This window comes from Ursus americanus, chromosome 11 (assembly GCF_024610735.1).
Source record: "Ursus americanus isolate L20-20 chromosome 11, mUrsAme1.1.p, whole genome shotgun sequence".
NCBI classification, from domain to species: Eukaryota; Metazoa; Chordata; class Mammalia; order Carnivora; family Ursidae; genus Ursus; species Ursus americanus.
In genome coordinates, this window is record NC_142137.1 from 26,141,865 (window position 1) to 26,166,892 (window position 25,028).

Genomic DNA, 25,028 nt, shown 5'->3' on the forward strand with positions numbered 1-25,028 from the left:
CTACTCTCATCCATCCATTATAAATTTGTAGGCACTAGATCGAGCTCAAATGTTTTGATGAGTAACAGGGTTATTACAACAGCTTTGATTAAATTAAGGTCTCGATTTAATTTGATGATTTGATTTAAATTTGACAGTATCATTTTTTCTGTTGTCACTCTAATTAGCTTTTGTTTCTAATCAGTTCTAATAATTCTTTTTAAGATTTTAAGTAATCTCTACACCCAATGTGGGGCTCGAACTTACAACCCCAAGATCAAAAGTCTCATGCTCAACCAACTTTTTTCTTTTAAAAAAGGGGGTGGGAGAGAAGTTTAATACATTCACCAAATTAAAGGACAACATACTGTAGACACTGGAAATCCAAAAATGTGAGATGACTAGTGAATTTCATCAAATTTTGGTTAAGAAAATTTTACAGTAATAGAATAATAATACCTGTGCCTCCTTTTCTAAAAATTATAGCCAAAATAATTGAACACAATTTTTTTTTTTTAAAGATTTTGAGAGCGTGTGCACATGAGCAGGGAAGAGGAGCAGAGGGAGAGAGACAAGCAGACTCCCTGCCAAGCTGGGAGTCCAATGTGTGGCTTGATCCCAGGACCCCAAGAAAGTCAGATGCTTAACTGACTGAGCCACCCAGGCACCCCCAACAATTCTCATTCTAGCTTACATTCAATATTAACCTGAGTGCACTGTCCTATATGGCAAGGTTCAACAGGTCTACAGATCAATTATTTGGGCCTGAGACAGCCCAGTGTCCTTTGTTTCTATTAATTCTTATTTGAACTCTAAAACATCTCAGTCCAAAAGGGACAAGGCATGAGGCCATAAAATAGTCTTAGATAAGATCATGAAGGTGCACTCTTCTTTGTAACCTTTAAAATGGGGGGGGGGGGGAACATTAATAGTGTCTCATCTGATTACAGCATTATTTAAGTATGAATCTACTTGGCTAATAAAAGTAAATAGAAAGAATGGTAACTGATCGTGAAGTCATGACTTACTTAAGAGCTTGAGACAGCACATAATATTGGAGAAAAAATGATTCTTTATTGAAAAATACCAATAATACTGACAGACTTCAAAAGCAATTCACACTTCCAGAATACAAAGTATACTTAATACATCTTTTCAAATCTTTTTGCATTTCAAAGTTAGCATTTTTGTAAATCAATCAAATTTGATAGCCTGACTAAAAATATTTTCCAGCTTTATTATTTAAAGAGCTGCACAATCTTTAAAGTGGGGACCATGAGGCGGGCAGGAGCAGAGGGGCAGAATGCACCTGGGACTGCGCAGCAGTCTATAGCAACACTTCCCACAACTTCAGTGCTGGAAACAAAATACTGCACAAGACAGCTGCCCTCCAGTGTCAGAGAATCTTGGGAAACAGCATATCAAAAGATAGCTAGCTTTTCTTATAATTTATACACTTTCATTTAAGATTGCTTTTTGAAGAAACTCTTTCTTTAAGAATGCCATTGTAATTTAACTCATCCAATGAAAGAAATGAACTGTTACCATCAAAATGGCCTTTGCCGAGCTGTAATAATTCTATGCTTTTTTAGATGCAAAAAAATTAACACATATGCAAGTTTAATTCGAAACCACACAAATTAGGTATGTAGGCTCAGATAGTAGCAGTGTTCACTTTTATTACTAATAGCTTAACTGGAACAGCCACTCTATTCATTCCACCAGCAGAAATAGCAGCACCAAGATCTAAAATTCTTTATGTATAAAAAGCTTATGTCATTATCCAAGTCCCATTCTTTGCATGCTCCAATTCTTGTTATCTTATTTAACATAAAAGCAACAGGATTTGGAGAGTTACTATTTGCTGTATTAAAACAGTTACACAGCATCTTGTACTGTCGAAAAGCAAAATACTGTGAACGGCAGCCCTTCTTCACAGCTCTACACTTGAAAGCTGCCAAGCATTCACTGCTCGTGCCAGCAGTGGTATTTCCACAGTAACATAGCATAAACTAAAGGAATCATGGCACAATGGATTTCTGAATTCTTTTATCTACCATTGGTCCTGGGGCTTGGTACCATCCCCTTGTAGACTATATCTGCTGATCATTCCATTATCTTTAATGGAGGAAAGGCATCAGGTCATATAGCGGGTAATGGCTCTCAGAGCGTAGAGGAGCTCTGCTTGCATCCTAGCTTCTATAAGAAGCAGATTAACATGAACCTGAATATAAAACACAACATTACGTAAGGCAGGGTTATAAGCATTCCCAATCAGTTTTTCAGTGCATCTAATACACCCCCAAACTAAGTACATTTTCTGTGTGCTACTGAACAACTTAGAAGTCTTGACTCTGCCTCAAAATGAAAGCCATCTAATGTTCTTTCTGGATAGATATTTGGCTTACATTTATATCTGATCACATCTCTTCTTGGAAGTTTGTTACATTTCGGAAAATCTACACATGGCTTTATTAGAATACTAACTTCCCTGCCAAGTCATCATTTAATAACTTAATTTTAAAAAGATGGCTCAAAGACCAAACATTTCTATCTGTAAGCAATTAAAAAAGAGCTCTTGCAAAATGGTCTTCCTTCTCCCAAGCAGTGACAGCCATGCCAGCACTTCTGAAGTGGGGCCAGCCACCTGTCTTCCCTGTCTTTATTCTTTTACTCTAACACTATAATGAGATTCCTTCCAAGGGATACCAGAGACAGACGTGCAGGAATGTTCTTCTCTGGATTGGAAGAGGGGATGGAAAGGATTTGAGGGCCATTAGATTAGGTGCAGGAGAATGAGAATCACTGTTAAGTTAAAGAGCAAACCACAATAGGTACTTACCTTCTCAGAGTGCTTAAACTGCCTCCAGAAGCTATCATACATTCTTTTGGTAACTTTTTCAGGAGTGCAAACAACAGTTTTGATATAAACTTTAAAGCTACGGTCCAATAGCTGGTTAATTTCACCATAGTCATAGTCATCATATCTGTTAAAAGACAAAACAAGAATATTTTCAACATAGTCTGTTTTCTTATGACAGTATGGATAGTAAATTAATAGTAAATAAGTTAGTAGTAAATTCTTCTTCCCTCTCTGTGTGGGCAGCTCTGTCCAGAGAAGTTAGGGAGATGAACAGAAAATTTGCCGGTACCCAAGCAACAGTATATATTTATAATCATAAAGAAGCAAACACACTGAGAAACTGCAGAAACAGTTCCAGTATTGCTGAAGTTAAGAATTCCACAAATTAATATTTCTTATTGGTTACTATTGCAATGATATATAGATGGTAATCCACTTATGTAAATGAAAACAATTATAATTATCCCTTTTTTCCTTCATGCTTCCAGGAGTTTCTGGGATCAGATGAGGAAAAAAATGGTGGGGGGTTAGCAGATGATTATTCCAGAGGGAAGGACGATCTACACATGGCCTCAGAGTGTCTACACTTAGGATAGGCTGTTCTGCTTTAAGCTGAGATGACTGTATGCACCAGTGTCTGCTCTGCCCCAGTGGCTGATGGTTTCTAGAACAACCAGGGACTGAAGTCTCTTACTTGTTTGCAGTGGAAAAGGAAAAAGCTCTTGCAAAGCTGGCTCTACTATTCTGGAGGCTGAGTCAATAGTCTGGTCACTGATAAAATGAATAGCAAAAGAAAGCCTGATTTTACAGCTAAAATAATCAGAAAGTCCTTTAGTATGGAGTTTGTGTGTATACGTTAGAAGGTGGTGTATGTGTGTACACACACACACCAATCATGATTGTGCTTCCTATATAGCATAGTACGGCTGAATACCTAACAGTCAGGACGTGAACGTTTTGCATTTTGATGATGTATCACAGGAGTAGGTACTCTTCAGAAGCTAGGAGGGCACGATAAGCGTACTAAATTCCAAGAAGGAGATGATACCAAAGATGTTTGGTGACAAACTTCTCCTCTATGTTCTAGGACCAGCTTGCTTGCTCTCCCCTTCCCTGGAGGCATCTGTCATGTAACTCTTGTCCATGTCCCTAACTCTCCCTCCTGCCTAGCTAGGAGACAGTGGTTCATAAGCAGCACAAAAATAAGCTACTGGGGAAGGGATGGTTTTGAGTATTTGTATATATGCATCTGTGTGCGTGTGTGTTCCAAGCACCTGAATAATTTAGCCCAAAAGAAAATATTTCTTTATAAACATAACAGACTAACCTTATTCCAAACATGCAGTGAATATAGTTCCAAATAGCCCGTCTAAGCATTGAGGTATCAACATCTTTGTGCATTGCCATTGTATTATAAGTAAGATTGTAAGCAATGTGAAATTTTTCATCAATCAACTGTCCCACATCTGGATAAAGGCGATTTACCAAAGAATAACCATGGTCTTCCCAGCAATAGTCCTAAATACAGAAAACAGAACAAATGTGAATAATGTAGCCAAGTATAGTTCTAGGTCTACTGCTCTGTCGTGTGGTGTGGAATCCAGTTGGAATCCACTGCCTTTCTAGTGCGTCCTAGCTCCCAGCTTCACTTGCAGTACAATCTGATGTTTTCAATTTCTATACTGCAGTATGCAAAGCTTTTATAACTCAGCGAGTTTAAAAATCAATGGAATTCTTTCTCTCTTACACATAGGTTGCCTCTGGAAGCTAAAAAGGGGTGGCCTATCTTGGGAGTCCTCTCTCCATTTCCATCACTGCAGCTATTCCAGTGGTCCTCAAATTCTGTAAATTTTTAATTCAAAACAACTACCACTCGTTTCTTTTCCTCCTACCTCCTTTCTCTTAGCACTGTCAACTAAGTTTCTTAGTTGTGCTCCATTAAATCTTCCTGCTTCCTTTCTTTCTACCTCAAGCTATAAGTAAGCCCCTACACTACCATGTTGCTGTCATATTAATTTTCCTGGAACACCTCTTTGAGATGTTATCACTCTGGTCCCAAAACCTACAAACCTGACCAATTTTAAACTAGCTTTCCATTAACCAGAAGTAGGAATCCTTTGCTTGAAGCACTCAGCAGCCCAGCCAATTTCTTTTGATCCCTTCCCTCACTCTCTCAACCTAAGCTCAATTACTGCCTACAGTCTCCTTTGCTTTACAATGCCCATGCTTCTGGACCATTTAAATCTCTAAAATCCTAACTTCCTCCATAAAATTTCCAGTCCACACAATCTTCAATTCTATTATATTTCATGACACAATTACAATACACCAAGTAGAAATACTCTATAACTCTTCCTTGTGCCTAATTTTTGTCCCTGTAAACAACATCTTTATCACTTGAGCAAAGAAATAAAATCTTAAAGGTCTCAAGTTTTCATATTTCTGATGTTATTAACATTAGCCCCTCACAATAACTGAGGAAGGTGGAGTATCAGCTCATCTGAATTAAATATTTACCTCTCTATTTTTACAATAGACTGTTTAAAAAAGACACTTAGGCTGCAGTATGTTTCTACTAATAGATTGGATTGAAAGCAGCCTTACAAAGCTTAGAGCACAGAATAAATATTTGCTAATTAAATGACAATTCTCAACTTTTACTGTGGAACCAGAGACTATTAGCTACTGTTGCTCCTGAGAAATGTTTGCAAAGCACTTTTAGCATAGTGCCTCCTACCAAGCAAAAACAAAGAAGGAGCCTGGTATCCTAGAGGACAACTAGGTCCCTAAGTTTCCATGCACTCAATATATACACAGTCGTACTGAGGAATACTTCAAAGTTAGTGACTTGGGAACTAAAGAAACTGGGTCTACCAACAATAATTCTACTCCCTACATCACTAATTTTATTCACTCAAAGAGATAAATGCTAAGTAATTTTAGAATAACATTTACGTGAATCCTCCCAAGGCTTAAATTTAAAGCCCTCAAAAATTCTCATTGCTTCAAATAACATTCAGTACATATTTTAAAGGGAATTAGGATACTGTAATTGTCATGATTTATTTTCTATGCTATCTGTAAGAACTCACCCAAATTAAAAACAAAAACTTAATCTCCCTAAAAAGAATAAAGCACATCTTTCACTTCTGATTTTTTTCATCTTTTTCCCTTCCACCCACATATATATAATACTTGAGTTGCTGGGGACATTTCTCCGGTCACTCAGGCCTGGTGCATGTCAGGGCCTCATTTGAACACTGGGGCTCAATAGGAAAGGGGGAGAAAAACCAGTGCTATACATTACACGCTGCTATTATTCATTGTTGAGATATATTAGGAACTTGAGTTTTAGCACACTATCTGGGAACCTAACCCACTATTGTAATTTAGTTTTATGGATGAATGTGTTTTGATTTCTGATCAACTGGTTTATGAACTTTAACAATACAATAAATCTATTTAAGGGAACTGCCTGACATAGAAAAGTTATTTCTTTCTGCAACATTTTGTAATTCTCAAATCTAGGGGACTTTTTCTTATTGTAGGTCAGACTGACATATTTCTAACCCATCATGTACATAACAGTAAATCGCAATTTTACCTGAACTCGAAATGTTGGAACATGCATCCCGTGTCTAGAGAAATCCTTATAGCCATAACTAGTATCCTCAAAATGACGAGATACATCTCTTGCTGGTGTGACTTCTTCATCATCTGAAATAATTAAACAAAAAAGCCACTGAAAGCTTTTCAAAAACAAGATGCTAGTTAAAATTCATTTTACCTATAACAAGGAAAATAGGATAACCCTTTCTCAGACAGAGTAATCAACTAAAATAAAGTCTTAAGACCATAAAGAGAAATAGCTTCTATCCAGTAAATGGAATGTAGTAAGATTCTCTGTTATAAAAAATATTCATGGGGTGACTTTTCTATGCTTTGCTCTCCTTCATATACCCTCTGCGTCCCCACTCCAATTTTAGATTTTGAGCTCTACTTTAAAAGAATGTACACAAAGTTTGAACACGCTTTAGGATAATTTTTATGGTGATAAATCATCTATGCTCTATACTTTAGCACTTGGACTATTTCTGGTTGAATATTAATGTCCTACAATATATAATACGATCTCTCTAACACACCTCGGAGGTCCTAGAAACAATTCTGGAATGATGAATCATTTTTACGATGTTTCCTGAACTGCTCTAAGCCTTTCTGGGATTGTCTAAAGAAAATAGAAACAAAAACTTTTCCTCAAGGAGAAAGAAGATAACATCCAACCTTCATTCATACAAATTTGATTTTTTCTTTGCTATTAGGAAACTTGGTGCTTCTAACACATATACTCTTTATCCCACTCTGTTATCAAAATACATTTTGAGACACTTCAACGTTTTTTCCTTTAAATTGCCTAGTTTAAATATTAAATCCTAAAGCCTGTATATAAAGGCCAAACATAACGGATTCAAGTTTGTTGTTAGTTGTCTAATAAAGAGCTCCTCTGCACAAATCACTGAATTTTATTTTATTTTATTTTATTTATTTTTTAAAAAGATTTTATTTATTTATTCTACAGAGATAGAGACAGCGAGAGAGGGAACACAAGCAGGGGGAGTGGGAGAGGAAGAAGCAGGCTCATAGCGGAGGAGCCTGATGTGGGGCTCGATCCCATAACGCCAGGATCACGCCCTGAGCCGAAGGCAGACGCTTAACCGCTGTGCCACCCAGGCGCCCCAAATCACTGAATTTTAAAGCTGAAAAGCAACCTTAGGGCTTTATGAACTCAATTTCCTAATTTTAAAGAGGAAAAAGACAGCATTCACAAGGCTTATTGGCAGTGATTTTAGTACTAAAACTCAAATGTCCTCTTTTAGTCTAGTGCTATTGATACTATAACGTCCTTTTCTCGGTTGCCTGCTTTATTTATAAGTAGGAATACCTATGCAATAATAGCCTCTCTAAAAGGAAAAACATATTTGGATTGATGTTTTAAAACTTTTATTTAAGTTCTTTAAAGTGGGGCTCTTTTTGGTGAGCAACAGAAATTTTGTTGACTATGTAATGATTGCTTTTACCTGAAGAGAAGACAAACATGCTCTCTCTTTTTTCTATTTCAAAACGTGAAGCCATCTCCTCCTGACTTGCTTCTTCTTCATCGCGACACTCCTGTAACTGCCTCATCTTTTCCATGAGGGCTTCAACCTCAAAGAAGGAATCACTTACCTAAAGAGAAAAAATACAATTAATGTTACATGTGTCAGCAAAAGTATGAAATTTTAAAATTCTCTTAAGATACAAATTCTTGTGAAACAGAATTAACAGAATATAGGAAAAATAGATCTTATGATTTTAAAGTACATGAATGATTAAAAAATGGAATTATTTTGGCCTGTGACATATATAGATATGCAGATTTTAAAATAAAAATTATTTTAAGAACTCATATTTTTACCTTATAAAATTAGTACTAATATCTTACTCTTAATGCCAAGTTTTAAGAATTAAAATTTAAAACTAGTTGACAATATAAACAGAACTGCTCAGTTAAATAAGATACAAAGTATAAGTGGTTTTGGATCACCAATGCACGTTGGGCGTATTGTCAACATGTGTCTATCATCTTCAAATTACAGTAATCAGCTCTAATTTACCAATTAAGAGTGAAAACTGTCCTTACAGGGCTGGAATTCTCCACCTGACCTCTGCAGATGAGTCTGGCAGTTGTCACTTTCTGGGATGACTACAGCAGTTAACATCTGTAGTAAGGTCTGACACATGAAGACTGGCCAACTGGGCTTGAACTAGCCTAAAATATATATATATCTATACACTCTTGCATCCTTACTATGAAAGTGGGATCAAGTCTGTGGAATTTATCTTAATAAACAGATAGTAAGGTATCTTCCAATTTCAAATCTCTGTGTTCAAATACAAAGCTTAAGTTTTCCCCATTATAAGTATCTTTTACAAGGAATGTTCTTTCCCCTACTCTTATCCTCTTTTTTTTGGCTTATACTGACTGGTCCTTCAGGTGTCAGCTTACATGCCTTTCCTGTCCTATCCCCCATCCTAAACCTTGCCACCCTATTCTCACACAGCACTCTGCCTTTTCTTCAGAGCACCAAATACAATTTGTATTGTTACTGCATGATACTGGTTAATGCCTGCCTCCCTCAGACCAAACCTTCATAAGGGCAGGGGACCTGTCTGTTTAATTTACTAGTATCTAGTCAGAGCCTAGCATAGTACCTGGCACATAGTAGACATGTGTTGCAGAAAGCTTGTCAGGATAAAGAGACAGTCTGTCCTACTAGCACTTTATATTTTCATATTATTCTAACAGTTACACCAAAATACCCTATAGTAAGCACTTTCTCTCACAATATTGTGTTGGAAAGTGTTTCTATGGTGTATTGAAGATTCTTCTGGTACATACATCTCCTTAATTACTCCAGAGACAGAGTTGGTAGCCAAATAAAAAAGGTCTGAAAAGGATTATGTTGCATAAAAGACTGACCCAAGGTTAAAAACAAAACAAAACAAACAATCAAGGTTTCTGTCAACTCACATTATCTTTCATTATACTATCTATATTGTTTATCTACTTCCTTCTAAAGTAGCCCAAATTTTAAGCATTTTTGGGAAAGACAATTTGATAGATTTACAGTGAAATAAGAGGAAAAGGAAGTGTATTTCTTTTGCTCCTTGAATAATCTGTTAAAGTTGTTAGTGCAAAAAAAAAAAAAGCATTTCATTTTAATATTAAAATGTTAATATCTATGAGGAAATTCTTTTTGGTTTTTTAGCATTTGTATCTGAAGAACTGAGTCAGGTATCTGACACGTACGTGCAGAATAAACTTTATCAGCTCACTGACAGGTGCCATCAGTGTGGGGTGTAAACCTTTTAAAATAGCCAGCTCGACACCTGAGAATGAGGACTTTACGAGAGAAATTTAAAATTTCTACTATTTTACTATTATCTCATGTAACAGAGGGATACCTAGAAATAGTCAAGTACTTTTTCTTAGCCTTGTGCTATTTTTTTCTTTTTACCCTTTTCCCCAAAAATTTTATTGGGGGAAAACTACAAAACATTTACAGTACAATGTTTACAGTCACAATTTGTAGTGAACCGATTCCCCAAAATATAACTCAAGTTGACTTGTTATATTCAAAAACCTACTTCTAAGTAGTCCAGAGTACATACATACACAGTACCAACTGTACCTACGTACAACTAAAGGTACTGCTCATTCATCTGCTATCCAGGAAAGCATTTCTACACACACACACACACACACACGTTTTGGAATTTTCTATAATGAAACAAGGCGTACTCATGTACTACATACCATTTTAGCATTAAGCGGTGGCTTCTTCACTTTTATATATATATATATATATGGTACATATCTTTTCCTTTTGAGAAGTTAAACCCATCCTACATTCAAATTCTCTCAAGCACTAATAGACAAAATGCTTATTGGTTGAGGAAGATTTAAGGCAAGTTCTGGCCCTTCCAAAGGCGCTGTGAGACAACCCCCACACCCACCCCTTTATTTTCTTTAGCTTTGTACTAAGTCAAAGGTGGGGAAGGACAACAATCCAACTCCAAGCATCCTAGCAACTGATATATACTCCCCCTTACACCATCTCATAACCCCTATGTTTTAATAAATAACCAGTGGGTATAGACGGGCCTATAACATTAATCCAGGTAGCTCAACAGAGGGTGAAACTGATGGTCTTGAACCCTGTCAGCAAGGCAGTGATCAACTCTGGGAAAAATATTTCCCTTATGTGCTAATCTCACAATACGTAAATGCTACTTCTTATTTAGGACCTGATAAATGCCAACTGTATTAAGCCTTTCACTTCTTTATAGACATTTCATTTAAACCTCAACCTTGTGTTTGACATGAAAGAACAGAGGCTCAGGAAGGTTAGGTAACTTGCCTACAGTCAAATATATACATTAAAGGTAATTCAAATGTTTAAATCTGTTTCAAAGGAATAATATAACCTACAAAATCTATGCAATATTCAGAAGACTGTGATGCTGTTTCTGTGATTTCTCTTTGGAAAAAGAACTAAAGTTTCACTATAGCAAAAGAATCCAAAGGGAATTTTGACTCATCATATTCAGGAAATTAAAACTTGTTTAGAGAAAATTCAACTTGTTTTAATCTGTTTCAAAGGAATAACAAAATTGAGAAAAAATATAAAAGCCAGAGAAGAGAAGGAATAGGAAACATTTCAATAAATTTACATTCACTTTTATATATATTTGTGCCAAGTTAAACATGAAAAAATTTTAAAAGGAGAAATTTCCAGGTAAAGGCTGATTAAGTCTTCTGAAAGATAATTAAGAAACCAGCCTGTTTCTTTTATGCAAAAGGAAGGAAAAGAATGATCAGCATCAGGAGTCCTGGACCACCAAGTTGCATGGTCTCAGGCTCCCCTTACTGCAGCGTTATCCAGTACTAGCTGGCTCTGATGGGGCACATGCTGATGGCTCCTGATCCTGAAATTACTCGAGGGTCTTAAAATTTTATACATCCCTTAGCACTAAACTAGTGCTGGGCATTTAGAGGAACTTGCTGAATGATTAGATAGAGGGGCCTAATATCTCTATGGACTTCACAGGGTGGGTTTTCTAAGAAGTCACATGAAAAAAATAATAAAATAGCAATTACTGCGATTAGTCTTACGATGATCCTGTAACAGATAATACTTACCGAAACATTTCCTGCTGAGTTGACCTGCGTCTCATCCACACTGTGATTGCCATTTGTAATGTCACAGATGCAGTAGTTACTAACCGAAGGAGGTCTGAATGTGTGGCCACCATCACAATGAATTTCTGGACTGATTCCGCAGCCAAATGTGAATGAGGCAAGAGAATGATAGTGTGTGAGGAGAACTACTGCATGTACCAGTTCTGCAAGGGACCAGCTGTGCTCTTCAGCTTTTAAAAGTCCCTTAAGAAAAAAAAATGAGAACATATTTATATACTGGGTTATGGTGTTGGTAAAAGTGAATAGTTCATCTTTATTTAAAACAGGATTAGTCACTATGTAAAACCTAGAGTAAAATTAAAATCTGAGACATGAAGAACCCAGAACTTGCTAAAATAATTTTTTACGGATTATGTATTTACAAATAAAGCTTAATATAACCTGATAATGACACTTCCATTATTTTGATTTTCTGAAATCCTGATTTAAAAATGTAATAGGGCAGCTGCTTTTAAGTAAAATGCATCCTATTTCAGATGCTGGATTATAAATGCATTAACTGTTGTTAGTTCAAAGTCTCAATCCAAATGTATTTCAAGTGAAAGCTACTATATAAAATATGCCTGTGTTTTTCTCTATTATCAAGCTTTCTCAAGGAATTTTAAAGACAGTAGTTTGAACAACTTGACTCTGAATATTCCTAAATCAAATTATATTTATTTAAAAAATTATGCTCAAGGTAAAGTCTACGATTTTTCAGTCTTACAAATCTGTATCCCTTCTGCTTCATAACTGTTTTATAATCTTTTGTAATTTTGCATTACCACACAATACAATAGACACTACATTAATCATATTCAAATCTTAAATCTTAATAAGATGCTTCAATTATGTAATAATATCTAAATGTTCTATGAAATAGAAAGATAAGCCCAAAAATATGTTGTATTTTTAAGAATTTCTACTGCATGGTAGTTACTTTTAGAGAATGTCAATCTACCTTTATTCTACTACTAAACAGAACCAGAAGGAATGAGTTTAAATGCCATTTGAAAAAGATACACAAGATGCTACTTCACACCTATCAGAATGGCTAAAATCCAAAACACTGATACATCAAGTGCTGGTAAGGATGTGAGAAATGCTCACCCACTGCTGGTGGGAATGCAAACTGGTACAGCCACCTCAGAAGACTGTTTCACAGTTTCTTACAAAGCTAAACATAGGTTTACCATGCAATCCAACAATCACATTCCTAGTTATTTATCCAAGTTGAAAACTTTTGTCAAACAAACAAAAAAAAACCTGTATGTGAATATTTATAGCAGCTTTATTCATAATTTCTCAAAACTATAAGTAACCAAGATGGCTTTCAAACAAACTGTGGTACCTCCATACATTGTATTATTCAGTAATAAAGAAATGAACCATCAAGCCCAGAAAATGCATGGAGGAATCTTAAATGCATACTGGTAAGTAAAAGAAGCTAATCTGAAAAGGCTATATACTGTATGATTCCAACCATGTAACATTCTGGAAAAGGCAAAACTATAGACAGTAAAACAAACAGTAGTTGCTGGGGTTCAGGGGGAAGGAGAGAGAGATGAATAAGTGAAACACAGAGGGGTGTAATGGTGGATAGATGACATGCATTTGTCAAAACCTACAGAACTGTACAACACAAAGAGTGGACCCTAATGTTAACTACAGACTTTAGTAAATACTAATATATCAATATTGATTCTTTAATTACAGCAAATATACCATACTAATGCTAGATGTTAATAGGAAAGACGGGGGGGACTGAAGGCAGCAGAATATGGGAACTCTGTACTTTCTGTGCCATTTTTTCTGTAAAACTGCTCTAAAAAATAAAGTATTTTTAAAAAATACTCTAACACCCTAGATACCTTACTTCTACTTACCTCAATATGTTCTTTGGTAATAAGCCAAGGTCTATGGGCTAACACTTTGTTAAGTTCTCCTAAATTTTGTAGTTTTTGAGGAGCATTCTCTAAACCATTAAGCCACTTGGGGTCCCCACCAACATGAAGGAAATCATTTACATGGAGGTTCACCAAGTAGGAACACTGATGTCTTGCTGCAGCCTTAAGAGAAAACAAAAAGATCAATCTAACTATAAATATTAAAATCTTCCTTTATGATGTGTAAAACAGCAAGTTTTTGATTAGTATGTTTGCAAATTTTCCATAAACTATAGAAATGCAGTTTCATATAAACATTAAAAAAAATCACATATACCATAGAAAGCACCTCAGAAATATCCCAAGAACAAACAAAATATCTGATAAAAGTATCTGAGCCTTAGAAATTGTATTTATATAACAACTTTCAGATCCTCAGATTAACAAACTTCATTTAAGGTGCCAACCATAAAATAATGGAGTATAATATACAAATTGAACAAGAGTAGCACCACTTATGTCAATGTGAACTATTTTTAATAGTGGAACAGATCTTGTGTTCTTCTTTATTCTCATTTAATGGAAAATGGTTCTCAAGAGTATATAAATACATATTTTTTTACTGTTACACTTGAGAGTATACTTATTTAGAAAGAGGAAAACCACATACTACCTAACAGGAATCCAATAAGAAGTCAGAATATAAGTTTTTATCCCTGTGTTTAAAGCATTAATCATCTCTTAAAAAGATTAATAAAGGAGACAGAAAGAATTTTTCACTTAATGTTTACAAACCATTATTCCAATGTAGTGCCGATAATGTAGGGGTAATGGCCCATCCATTTGCAGTAGATAGTGTTGAGTTTTTAGGAAACTTTCTAGATATTGTGGGTGAAAAACCATCACTAATGTAATGTTATCCAAACGACCCAAAGCAGCAAAAGAATCTGCAAATAAAGTATGCATCTGTGCGTCTTCACTCCCCACTTGGAGAATCTGTATGAAAGAGAGGAAAACCATGGTTACATAAATTGTAAATTAGTGTTAGAATGTAGCAGATACCTATTTTCTTTAAGTATCATCTAGAAGCAGGTTAAATTTGACTTGAGAGGGATGTTGTAACTCTGAAAATTTAACTCAACTGGTAGCAGCATAGAAGAATAAAGTGTCACATATTGTGGAGAAGGAGATAAACGACAAAGGTGGAGCATTGAAGGCCGTCTAGATAGGCGGCTTGCAGACCTGGCCAGGGTCCAGGCAAAGCAGCAGATTTAGATGATCAAATCTGCAGAGCTTGCAAACAGACACTAAAGCCTTTCCCCTTTCCTTATAACGCCTAGTCTCGCTCATTTAAGGAGAACCAAAGGTAATATCAAACAATCTTTGAAAACAAAGCACAACAGCTTTTACATATTTAGAATTAAAGATCCAATCTTGCATTGATACCAGTCTGTGGAGATGGTCAAGACTGACTCAGCTTATGGGCATACACCTACACATCGAAATATAAGGAGTTGGAGCATCACTGGTCAAAAACAAGTCTCACCTTTCCTTGATTAAATATGGGTGTTAGAAAAGCATCATGAAATACTAGAAATCAACATGACTGTAACAGCTTTCTAATCCCACAGAGTCACTGCCAAAGCATGATGATTAACTGTGATCAACTCTGCGTAAAACACGTTGTTGTCCAACAGTTGTTCAGATGCCAAGATGTGGGTCATGAAAGCTTTTCCTTAAAAGCATACGGTTCACTATGTACTTTCACAAACAACGTACCTCCTTTTCTGGGATGAATCTGCTTGGTCCATGTCCTAGTGGTCGAGGAATTCTAATTCCAAGTTCCTAGAAAAGAAAATTACACCATCTTAGGCCTCCAGCAGTAAACAACATGAACTGAGGCTACAGGAATGGGAGAGAAAAACAACCAGTGGAACAGAGACGGGCTTGTTTTGGTGGTTTGTTTTCATTGCCATACATACATACCAACTCCTCTGTTTGCATCGCATAGCTGACAAGAGCTTATAATATGACTAACTAAAAACAATAAAACCTGCTTCACTAAAACCAGAGTTTTGCATGAAGTACTTGGCAGAAAGTCTAGAACAGAAAGTTCAGCACACAGCAACCAACCCTGTGGATTGTCAGTGATACAAAATAAGACCAATGTGTTTGTACATCCAAAACTCAACCAACCAAAACATCAATCCCTGTGTATCTTGTCAGGAAATGAAAAAGCCCTAACTTCTACCTGGATGTCTTAAACTAAAAAGAGTGTAATTATTATTACATCTATAATAACACTTCACAATAAGAAATACTATGAAAAATAGAAAGTAGTTACTTAAATCCACAAAAGAGAAAGTACTGCAGGGCATATTTTCTCTGTGGCAGAGTAAAACAATCTTAGAGAAACTAATTTTGTGAGTTTGCTTTAAATTTTTTACATACTATAATGTTATCAACTTTCTTATAATTTGGAGAAGCTCAACTAATTAAGAAATAAAGGTTTTCGGCCCTTTGACATAGTGAATCTAAAATCCTGTACTTAGAATCTATTAGAATCCTATATTTTATGTGACAGTATAGTGTGGCTAACAAAAACTGTTAAATGCATTATGGGTTCATCTTTTCCCCCAATACAGAGTGCTACAGAAATAAAACTAAAATAAGGTTTTTTTGGGGGGGGGGCTCATGTCTTATCAATCTGATTTCGGAAAAAAACCAAAAAAATTTCTAGAGTTTACACATCTAAATATTAACCCTTGCTTATATAATTACATACAAATATTATTTCTACACTCTACTGCTTCCAAAAGTCCTTCAGGATGTTCCTTTCAAAGAAAAAAAAGGGGGGGGGTTAGCAAACAGAGATGAGTATGTGGCAGCAATTCAAAAAATCTGGTCCAAGTGGATGAAAACCTTTTGAGCAGAATGGATTTTTAAAAATTAAGCATGCAGGACAAAACTGAAGAAAATCTTTATTGGGAGAACTTAAGACTCAGATTCAAAGTAGGCTATACTTGCCAACTAAATCTATGAAATATAATTCAAATAGCCATGTACTGGAAGCCAGTGATGTCTTACTCTGGTTATTCCACACTTAGACTGAACATAGCAATGTTCTCACTCTACCCTTCATTAGCGGAGGCACTCAATTCACTGGTCTGGCCATGTGCATGTCTTGCTTTTAATAGCGTATAAAAAATGCAAGAAAAAACCCCACATTCCTGCTATTCAATACATCATCTTGGCACAAATGCAGCCATTTATATAAAACAATGACTCTGTTAGCCTTTCTAATGCTGAATTTCTGATCCAATTACATAGATTTCCAGCAAAATATATTGGGCAAAACATTAAAGTTAAAATCAGTATTTATTCCTTCTCATTTCTTCACTATCTTATTTAAATAAAATGCATTTTAGGAAAACACCCATTTCAAGGGGTTATTATTCATTTTATACCTAAGAGACACTACTATTCTTGAGGCTTTAGTATATAAAAAGGTAACATTTCAAAAGGAGGAGAAATAGATTATTCAACAAATAATCTTGATACAACTAGATAGCCACTCAGAAAAAAGTGAAGTTGGAACCATAAATCATACTTGACTCCACAATAAATCAGAGGTAAGTGTAAAAACAAAAACAAGAAAACATTAGGGCTAGAAGAAAACACTCATGGAATGAGTGTTTAGGCCTAAGAATGCCATAAAACCCAGACATTATAAAATGAAGACTGATGACATAAAAAACTTTCACATGGGAAAAATAAACATATAAAAAGTCAAAAGCAAACAGAAAACTGCAAAATATATTTGCAACTCCTATATCAAAAGGGCTAAATTTCTCGAATACATGAAGATTTCCACAAATCAGAAAGAAAACCCCCAACAACCTGATAGAAAAATGAACAAAGGACATGGACGGTTCAAAGAAAAGGAAATACAAATGGCTGAAAAATGATCAACCTCACAATAAAACTTCAAGTTAACTACACTGAGATACTCTTTTTCACAAGATTGCTTAAGATAAAAAGTTTAATATCAGGCTGTGCTGAAGAGGAGGTGGAGAAATAGTCATTTATTACTTACACATTTCTGATGGGAGTGTTCTGAAGTGTGAGGAAATAAGATCAAGAAATATATAAGAAGTATAAACTACTACAACCTATAGAGGGCAATTTGTAATAATGAAATTAGAAAGTCAGAAATCCTTTGAGTAAACAATTTCATCTTAAATGTTAACCGGTACTCACAGAAATGTCATATGTAAAAAGACAATCACTGCAACGTTGTTTCTAATAATACAAGACATAAAACAACCTAAGTGCTCAACAGTACTGTTTTAATGTAGTATGACCATAGACTAGGATAGCATGTAGTCCTTACAAAGAATGAAGCAATTCTACATGAGTTAGCTTTGAAAGATCTCCAAGATATATATCACACTATACATATAGTGTGTATGTGTGGGGGGAACAAAGTGCATAATACGTATGTATTATGTTACTATCTATAAGGAGAGGGGAAAAATCAGCAATTCCATTTCTAGGACTTTATTTTACAACTACGGCAACATGTGGGTGGCATACACATATTTTTAATAACAAGACTGATAGTACATGGGCCTCAAAACAAAGAGGTTGAATTATATTATTTGGTTTTGTTTCTATACCAAAAATATACTGAACTATCATAAAAGAATACCTTTAGAATTCCAAGAAACTGGCTATCAATGTTTCAGAAATGGAGTGTTTTCCTGTAGTTATGGCAAGGATCTTTCCCAGTGGTCCTATGTAATTCTCAAGTCTGTGAAAGTCCACCCCTACAGCCAAATTTAGTGGTGATGTTGGTATCACTGTCTCCCTATGCCTTGCCCTCAATGGGCAAAACCTTCCTTCCTGGTTCCTTTAGAAATTTATTATTTTAGAATGAAAAGCTATGTGTTTCAAAGCAGGATGTTAGTTAAAAGCAGACATTCTTGAGAATGACAGACCCATTATGCTAATGACTTCTTAGTGCTAAGGTCACATTCACTCTTTGATGAGGAACAGTCTGGCAAGAAAGCTGGAGACAAAGTAGAAAAACTGAAGAAAGGAATGGGAAAAGTCTCTGATATTTGAGATTTCAATTTCGTATTTTACTTAAGGATAGTTTCAGGTAAAATAGAATTTTACCCAGCTCACTCAGACTACCTGGATCAATCTCCTACCAGGCTGAAGAGGCTGTGAGAGGTTTGTGCCAATCCCTAAAAGCAGAAAGGGAACCGGAAGGAAGGAAAAGGAGAGCAAGTGAAAGAAAAGACTGGGGGGAGGGGAGAAGGGAGTCACCCATATACTTAAAAAAATCAAGTCTTTCCCAAAAAGAGGTGATCAGGACTGATAAAATGGGAATGAGTGGTGTTCTAGACTCACATCAATTTATTCTCCTATGTTTAAAAGGCTAGACTCAAAAAGTTGTCCCCTGTTTTTCTTTCTTAATCGACTAGGTACATGAGAGGGATACAAGAATATGACACAATGAACTCTAAGACTCCATTCCAACTTATCCTAGTCCAGATTTAGGCAGGAAGGAGATCATTTTACAAATGATTTATATTTTTATGTATATCAAATTATATATAATATTTATATAACAATTATAAATACAAAATAATTACATATAATGTTTTACAAATACATGTACACAATTTGAAATCAAGTACCTAGCTCAGTTAGTATTAGTGAGTGGTGGAGTAGAGGTCGAATCTGGGAAATCTGGTTCCAGAGTTGGTGTCTTTAATTATTACTCTTTTGAGCCTCTTTAAGAGTTTTTGATACCTTAAAGGTCCTTTTGGATACCACTGTTGTCATACAGTAGTATCCTTGGTTTCTAAAAGGTTAAAAGTTTCAATTTTCTGGAAAATTCATTTTTAAAACACTTCTTTTCCTAGTCAACATGACAAAATTAGTTACTACCCTATTTTCTAGCAGGTACTGATTTAAAAAAGGCACTGCAGGTCTTCAATAAGCCAAACTAACTGCATTTCATAACTTCCTAAAGGTTACTTCAATTATGCCTTATCTGTAGCTGTTAAAGAAAATGAATTGCAGACTTTGAACAAATTTTGGCCAATCCACCAAGAGGCAGAACTGCCAACAGCAAATGGCCTTGTTTAAAAAGCAGATGTAGATGCTAATCACAGCACAAACCTCACAGGCTCTTGGTGAAGGTGTGGCTGGAAAAACTAACATGGGAACTAACAGTTCTCTTCTCTCAACAATCCTCCTAATCAGCATTTTGAAAAAGAGCAACAGCCTCTGCCATGACAACACTGCTGCAAATCCCTGACACAGATCTATTTCTTCATTAGTGTATAATATGAACACACTAATTTTCACTATATGAAAATTCTTTGCAAATGTTGACAGTAACACAGAAAGACTATATACATATTGTATCACTGTGTGAATCAGTGTTTGTACACTAAAGGTACTGTTTTAATTCTAATTTCTAAATGTATTAAAGATATATTTATGAATCTATAGCAATATCCTTAAGTGAAAGAATGAATGATTTGCCACAAATGCAAAATAAAAGCATTTCTTGACTTTTGGTGTCTACCCACTTGTAAAACTAGTTGAAAAGTAAATATAATTAGATCATTTGAATGATTTTTCTCATGCACTTGAGGCGCTTTTAAAAAACTGTCTAGATGTTTTATACCAATAACCACAATACTGACAGTAATTTTGATTTTAAAAAAATTACAAAAGCAGTATGTGCTTTTTGAAACACACTTCAACAAGGCAACAATAAATTGTGTAACATGTGAAAGCTCTACTCCACTCTCCCTTCTTCAAGAGAATCACTGCTTATAGATGGGTGCTAGCCTTCTGACATTCAAAAATTTTAAATAGAAATGAAGAGATGTAGAAATGTTATTTAAAAAAAAAATCCTGCTATAACAAATGTACTGGTGCTTCTTTTAAAATTGTCATTAACTCTACTTGGGAACTTAGAAATATTGAAAGTTCAGGTACCTCTTTTTCCAGTATCCAGTCTTCTATGAAATACATTCTAATTACTAGATTTGTAAGGCTGATTAGCCATTTGTATTCTATACTCTAGTCGGGAGTTCCATCCCTGAAAAGTGTTTTATTTTAAAGCACTATGGAACCTTGCTATTTGAAAGAGTCATGTTATTGTTTGGTCGAGTGAAGTTTTCCTATAAAGCACTACTTCCTAACTTATTTTCCCACATGTTGGATGTGTTAAAAATAAAATACAACTCTACAGGCGCTTCCTAGTTTCCTCAACATAATCCCACAGGCACTGTAATCAATGTGCAAGCTAAAACGTATCTCTTTATCTTCCAGTTTACATGGCTATATTTAGAGGTTCTAGATCTGGGCCAGAACCAGGATTCTGCACACAAATACCACCAGAAATAACAGATCTATTCAAGCACGATGACTGGGGATCACTTCTACTCAAAATGAGAAAAGATCTGTTATGACCTGCAAACAGACACCATAAATGCTATTTCAACACTTTCACACAGTTTTCTCTCTTTGATAAAGTTTCCAAAGAACCAGTTATAACAACAAGTTTTGTTTTTTTTTTAGGTTGTTGTGTTATCTGTAAACCATTCGGAGCATATTACGTACCTTTGAATGTTAAAATCTAGAAAAGTTTATTCTACAACCCTCATGAGAAGCTGTCTTCATTTAAAGTTACATGAATATATGTAGTATACTCACAATGTAGACTCCATCTATGAAAACTATAAACACTAAAACTGAGTCATTTACGTGAGCAAAGCTGCAGAGAAATTACTTCCTATTTAGATTTCTTGAACTAAGGCAACACAGCATTCTGATTTCAATTCAAATTTTAATTACTATTTCTCTACTTTCTCCGTGTTACCTTTTGAATTAAGAGCCTTTTAAAGGTTCAAATTTTAGTTAGGTTTATTAGTAACTTTCAGATGGGGCCCTATTTACAACCACTTAGGAAAAATACAAAATGTTATGACTGAACAGCTTTCTGAAGGCCATTTCAGACACAAAAGGGATGGTTAATAAACAAGGGTGACCACTGCATAACGTCATAGAGCTGGCAGAACATACGTATTCCAGGCAACAGGATCTTTTAACGGACTCAAATGTATTTTTTTCCTTTTTTAAGTAGGAGGCAAAGGGGGGGGGGGTGTCACTGATAATCTGTTTTGACAAGACGCTGAAGGTAAAAAAAATCCACAGGCTGTTCTAACGTAAGACTAGAGCTTTGTTCGGTTCTGACTTGTGGAGACTTGCACAGAAGACGTTATTTACGTTTTGGAGACTTCCATTTAAATGACCGAGGCAGCTGTCTCTGCCAGCCTCAGCATTTTCTGCCCAGGGCCGACTCACGATGGAAACCGTCTCCCCACCCACCACAGGCCGCCCCTGCACCTGAGGGGCGCGGGCCGGCCCGAGACGCCCCCGCCGGGCAGGGCGGCCGGCCGGGCGGTTGCTCCAGGGGCACGCACCCTCCCTGAGGGGCGTTCTCCGCAGCTGTTAGGTACGAAGGCGGGGAGGCGTCGCGACCTCAGTGCAGTCCAGGCAGCTCTGCCCGGTACCCGCCCGCCCGGCCCCTCGCCCGGGTACCTCGTCCTGGCCGCGGCCCCCGCCGCACTGCTTGCAGCCCAGCAGCTCCGAGACGGCCAGCGAGGCAGTGTACGCCTCGTTCGCTGTGGTGGCCAGGCGCATGTCGGCGCGGGGACCGCTGCGGACGTGCAGAAGAACCGCAGCGGTGCCGAGAAGCCGAGCGCTGACCGGACAGCCGAGCTTCGGGCTGCAGCGCCTCAGTCAGCGCGGACCGCGGCGGTGGTGCGGCGCGGACAAACAAGCCGCGCCGCCCCGCCCCTGCCGTCACTCCGCCTGCACGGCGGCCGCATGCGCCAATGCCGGCCCGCGGCGCCGCGGAGTCCCGTCCCCTTGGCGCGGAGGGGCGGGCGTTGGTGGGCGGTCTGACGCGGCCCAGCGAAAAACAACCTCGAGCATCCGAGCTCCCCCCAGAAGCTAATTCTCGCATCTCACGGCTTCGGTCGGCTGGCACTATGGCTGGAAGGTGCAGCTCGAGCCCTTAGGCGTGAGTGAAAGGCAAATGTGCCTCTCCCCCAGCATCGGCAGCCGAAAGCCTGCCCTCCTTCCACCTGCTCGGATTCATTTACGTTCAGCGAAAGAGCAACCAACCTCTATGCTGACCCTGACACCACCAGGAAGAAACAAGTTCGCTTTACATTTTATATATTGAAATCTCCCTCGTCCTTTCTCATAATGCCCAAACAAATCTGAATGGGTCCAGAATGCTGGAACAAGTACAGGACTATGACCTATATTCAATATAAAATTAGTTTTGGTAAGCTATGTGCAAACTAGAATATCACTGTCCTACACAGATAATAAGCCTTGGTAGCAATCTCTGAATTTCCTTTTTCTTCGCAAGTATATTCGAAGGCTCTAAAATTTCTAATGTTCTCTCATAAGTGCCCTGGGTTCTAAAGAAAGAATTTCTCTCTCTCTGAAATCTGATGAGGAACTTGAGAAAATATAGATTATAAAGGAGCATAAACAACTGACATTGTTGGACCTGGAACACGAATCTCTCAAGTCCTGTGTTAACACTATTTCCTTACAAGGTTCATTAACTTCTTTTAAAAATCAACTTCTAAATAAGATCTCTCTTTTGCATGTTCGCTCCTGTGTTTTCAAAAGATTACATGTTCGGGTTAGGAAAAAACAAGTTGGAACATTCTGACATAAGGAAACAAGCCCAGTTTAAATCAATAAAAACTGACAGTCACAGGGCCAGGACTCCTAAACGCAAATAAGTTTCAGTCTTAGAAGTGAGGTTACAATGTCTCAGAGAAGAATAAGTTACTCTTACAGCTCTTCAAATACCATATTTTAAAAGCAGGTTAAAATGGTTATTTTTTTTATTTTCTCCAGATAAATAAGAGAAATCTGTATGTTCTCATACACTGCTTTTACAAATTGCTAAAGCATGTGAAATTTTTTTACTGGTCAAGAAAAGCAATTTTAGATTAATATTAACATAAAAGAAAAGGCTACAGAGGCTTCCAAGCCCTCTCCCTCTGAGCGCGGCCACAAAAGCAAACAGTATAATCAAATGCCCACTCAGTCACAAACAAACAAACAGCAAAAATAAACCCAGTAAATCATCCAATTTGCAGCAATACCCTCCAAGATAAGCTGGTTGTAGATGAATACCTTGGAAACATAAATGGACTTGATATATGAGACTGTGAGCCATACTGCTAGATAATGAGAGAAGTATGTGAAAATGATCATTCTGCTTCTATAAGAGTTGAGCTGTGATTTTTATTTTCTGGAAAGGATAAAACAGTGGGGTTAGTTGTCTAGTAGGGCATAACCTTGTTTGTGACATTAAAATGTCATTTGCAAAATGGAAAATGCTTAACTTTCTATTTTTTTAATGAGAGGCAAGGGAAATGCATGCATTTAGCTAACCCAAAAATGGTTTAAAATAATTAAATGCAAATCAAAATTGCAGACTATATATATATGATAGGGTTTGATCCTTAGAGCTTGATAAATATTTATTGAAGCATACAGTAAAATTGTATAGGAAACTGCAATTAGGATTATTTTTCCCCCAGAAAATTTCAGTTTAATTATTTGTTTTGATGCTGCCTTACATAAAAAGAAAAATAATTTTAGCTCATATTCTAATTCAGTGGTTTACTGAGGACATTTAAGTCATTAAATGTCAAGATTCCTTTCTGGTCTCTATAAAGACTGACTTAAGTTCTTCAAAGAGTACTAATTTCTGCCCTTTACAATAGAGCAGTATGGTGAATTAGTTACTTTATTCTCCAACATAAAAGTGTTGCCTCCAAATAAATCTGCGGTAACCAAGAATTCCAACCAATGTATTTACCTGCAAATATTACTGTGTAGCTTTCACTTTTGGAAATGTTCTGTTTCAAATCATTCAATAAAAAGTATGTAATAGATTTCACTTCTTGAGTAGGCCAGATGTCCTGAAGGTGCTTCTCCTAATGAACCCCCTGTGCTAGGCATGTCATGGCATGTAATAAACATCTGCTAAAAAAAAAAAAAAAAAAGAAAGCCTGAGCACAGAACAGTAATTGGAAAGAACTAGGCTTTTGATATTTATCATAGGTTATCATTATGGGCCAACAGTTACTTTATAAAGTCTGCTACTTAATCCTGATTATTTAATCCAAGAAGAAGTAGTGATTCTGAAATATTTCCTTTCCTCTAAAAATGTTTTGGTAGACTTACTCAGCAGTATCAAAGTGAGGTTTTTGCATGTCATTATCAGTAATGGTCTCAATTCTTAATTTTCTCAAGAACGAGCTGCCATACCTATGTAAAAGCAGAGTGGTGTCAAATGACTTTATCTGAGCTGAGAACTATGATGTATTAGAGAGTCTGGACTTGAAGCTGTGGTGTAAAACAGGCTTTCTGAAGGAAAAACATC

General features: G+C 36.6%; 1 protein-coding gene across 2 annotated transcripts in view; it reads right to left on the minus strand.

Moving 5' to 3' along the window:
- Positions 1-1,033: 1,033 nt before the first annotated feature.
- Positions 1,034-25,028, minus strand: part of SESN1 (sestrin 1) — a 111,015-nt gene continuing 87,020 nt past the window's right edge. The window contains exons 1-10 of one of the 2 annotated variants that reach the window (XM_045798429.2): positions 22,145-22,366; positions 15,290-15,355; positions 14,306-14,506; positions 13,511-13,693; positions 11,586-11,828; positions 7,921-8,068; positions 6,447-6,559; positions 4,170-4,360; positions 2,822-2,966; positions 1,034-2,203 (exon numbers count right to left, since the gene is read on the minus strand). In XM_045798429.2, the coding sequence (XP_045654385.1) occupies positions 2,117-2,203; positions 2,822-2,966; positions 4,170-4,360; positions 6,447-6,559; positions 7,921-8,068; positions 11,586-11,828; positions 13,511-13,693; positions 14,306-14,506; positions 15,290-15,355; positions 22,145-22,246 (1,479 nt within the window). In that variant the 5' untranslated portion in view covers positions 22,247-22,366 and the 3' untranslated portion in view covers positions 1,034-2,116. Of the gene's footprint in view, positions 2,204-2,821; positions 2,967-4,169; positions 4,361-6,446; positions 6,560-7,920; positions 8,069-11,585; positions 11,829-13,510; positions 13,694-14,305; positions 14,507-15,289; positions 15,356-22,144; positions 22,367-25,028 lie in introns of those variants that run through there. The other variant, XM_045798428.2, reaches the window with a different exon arrangement.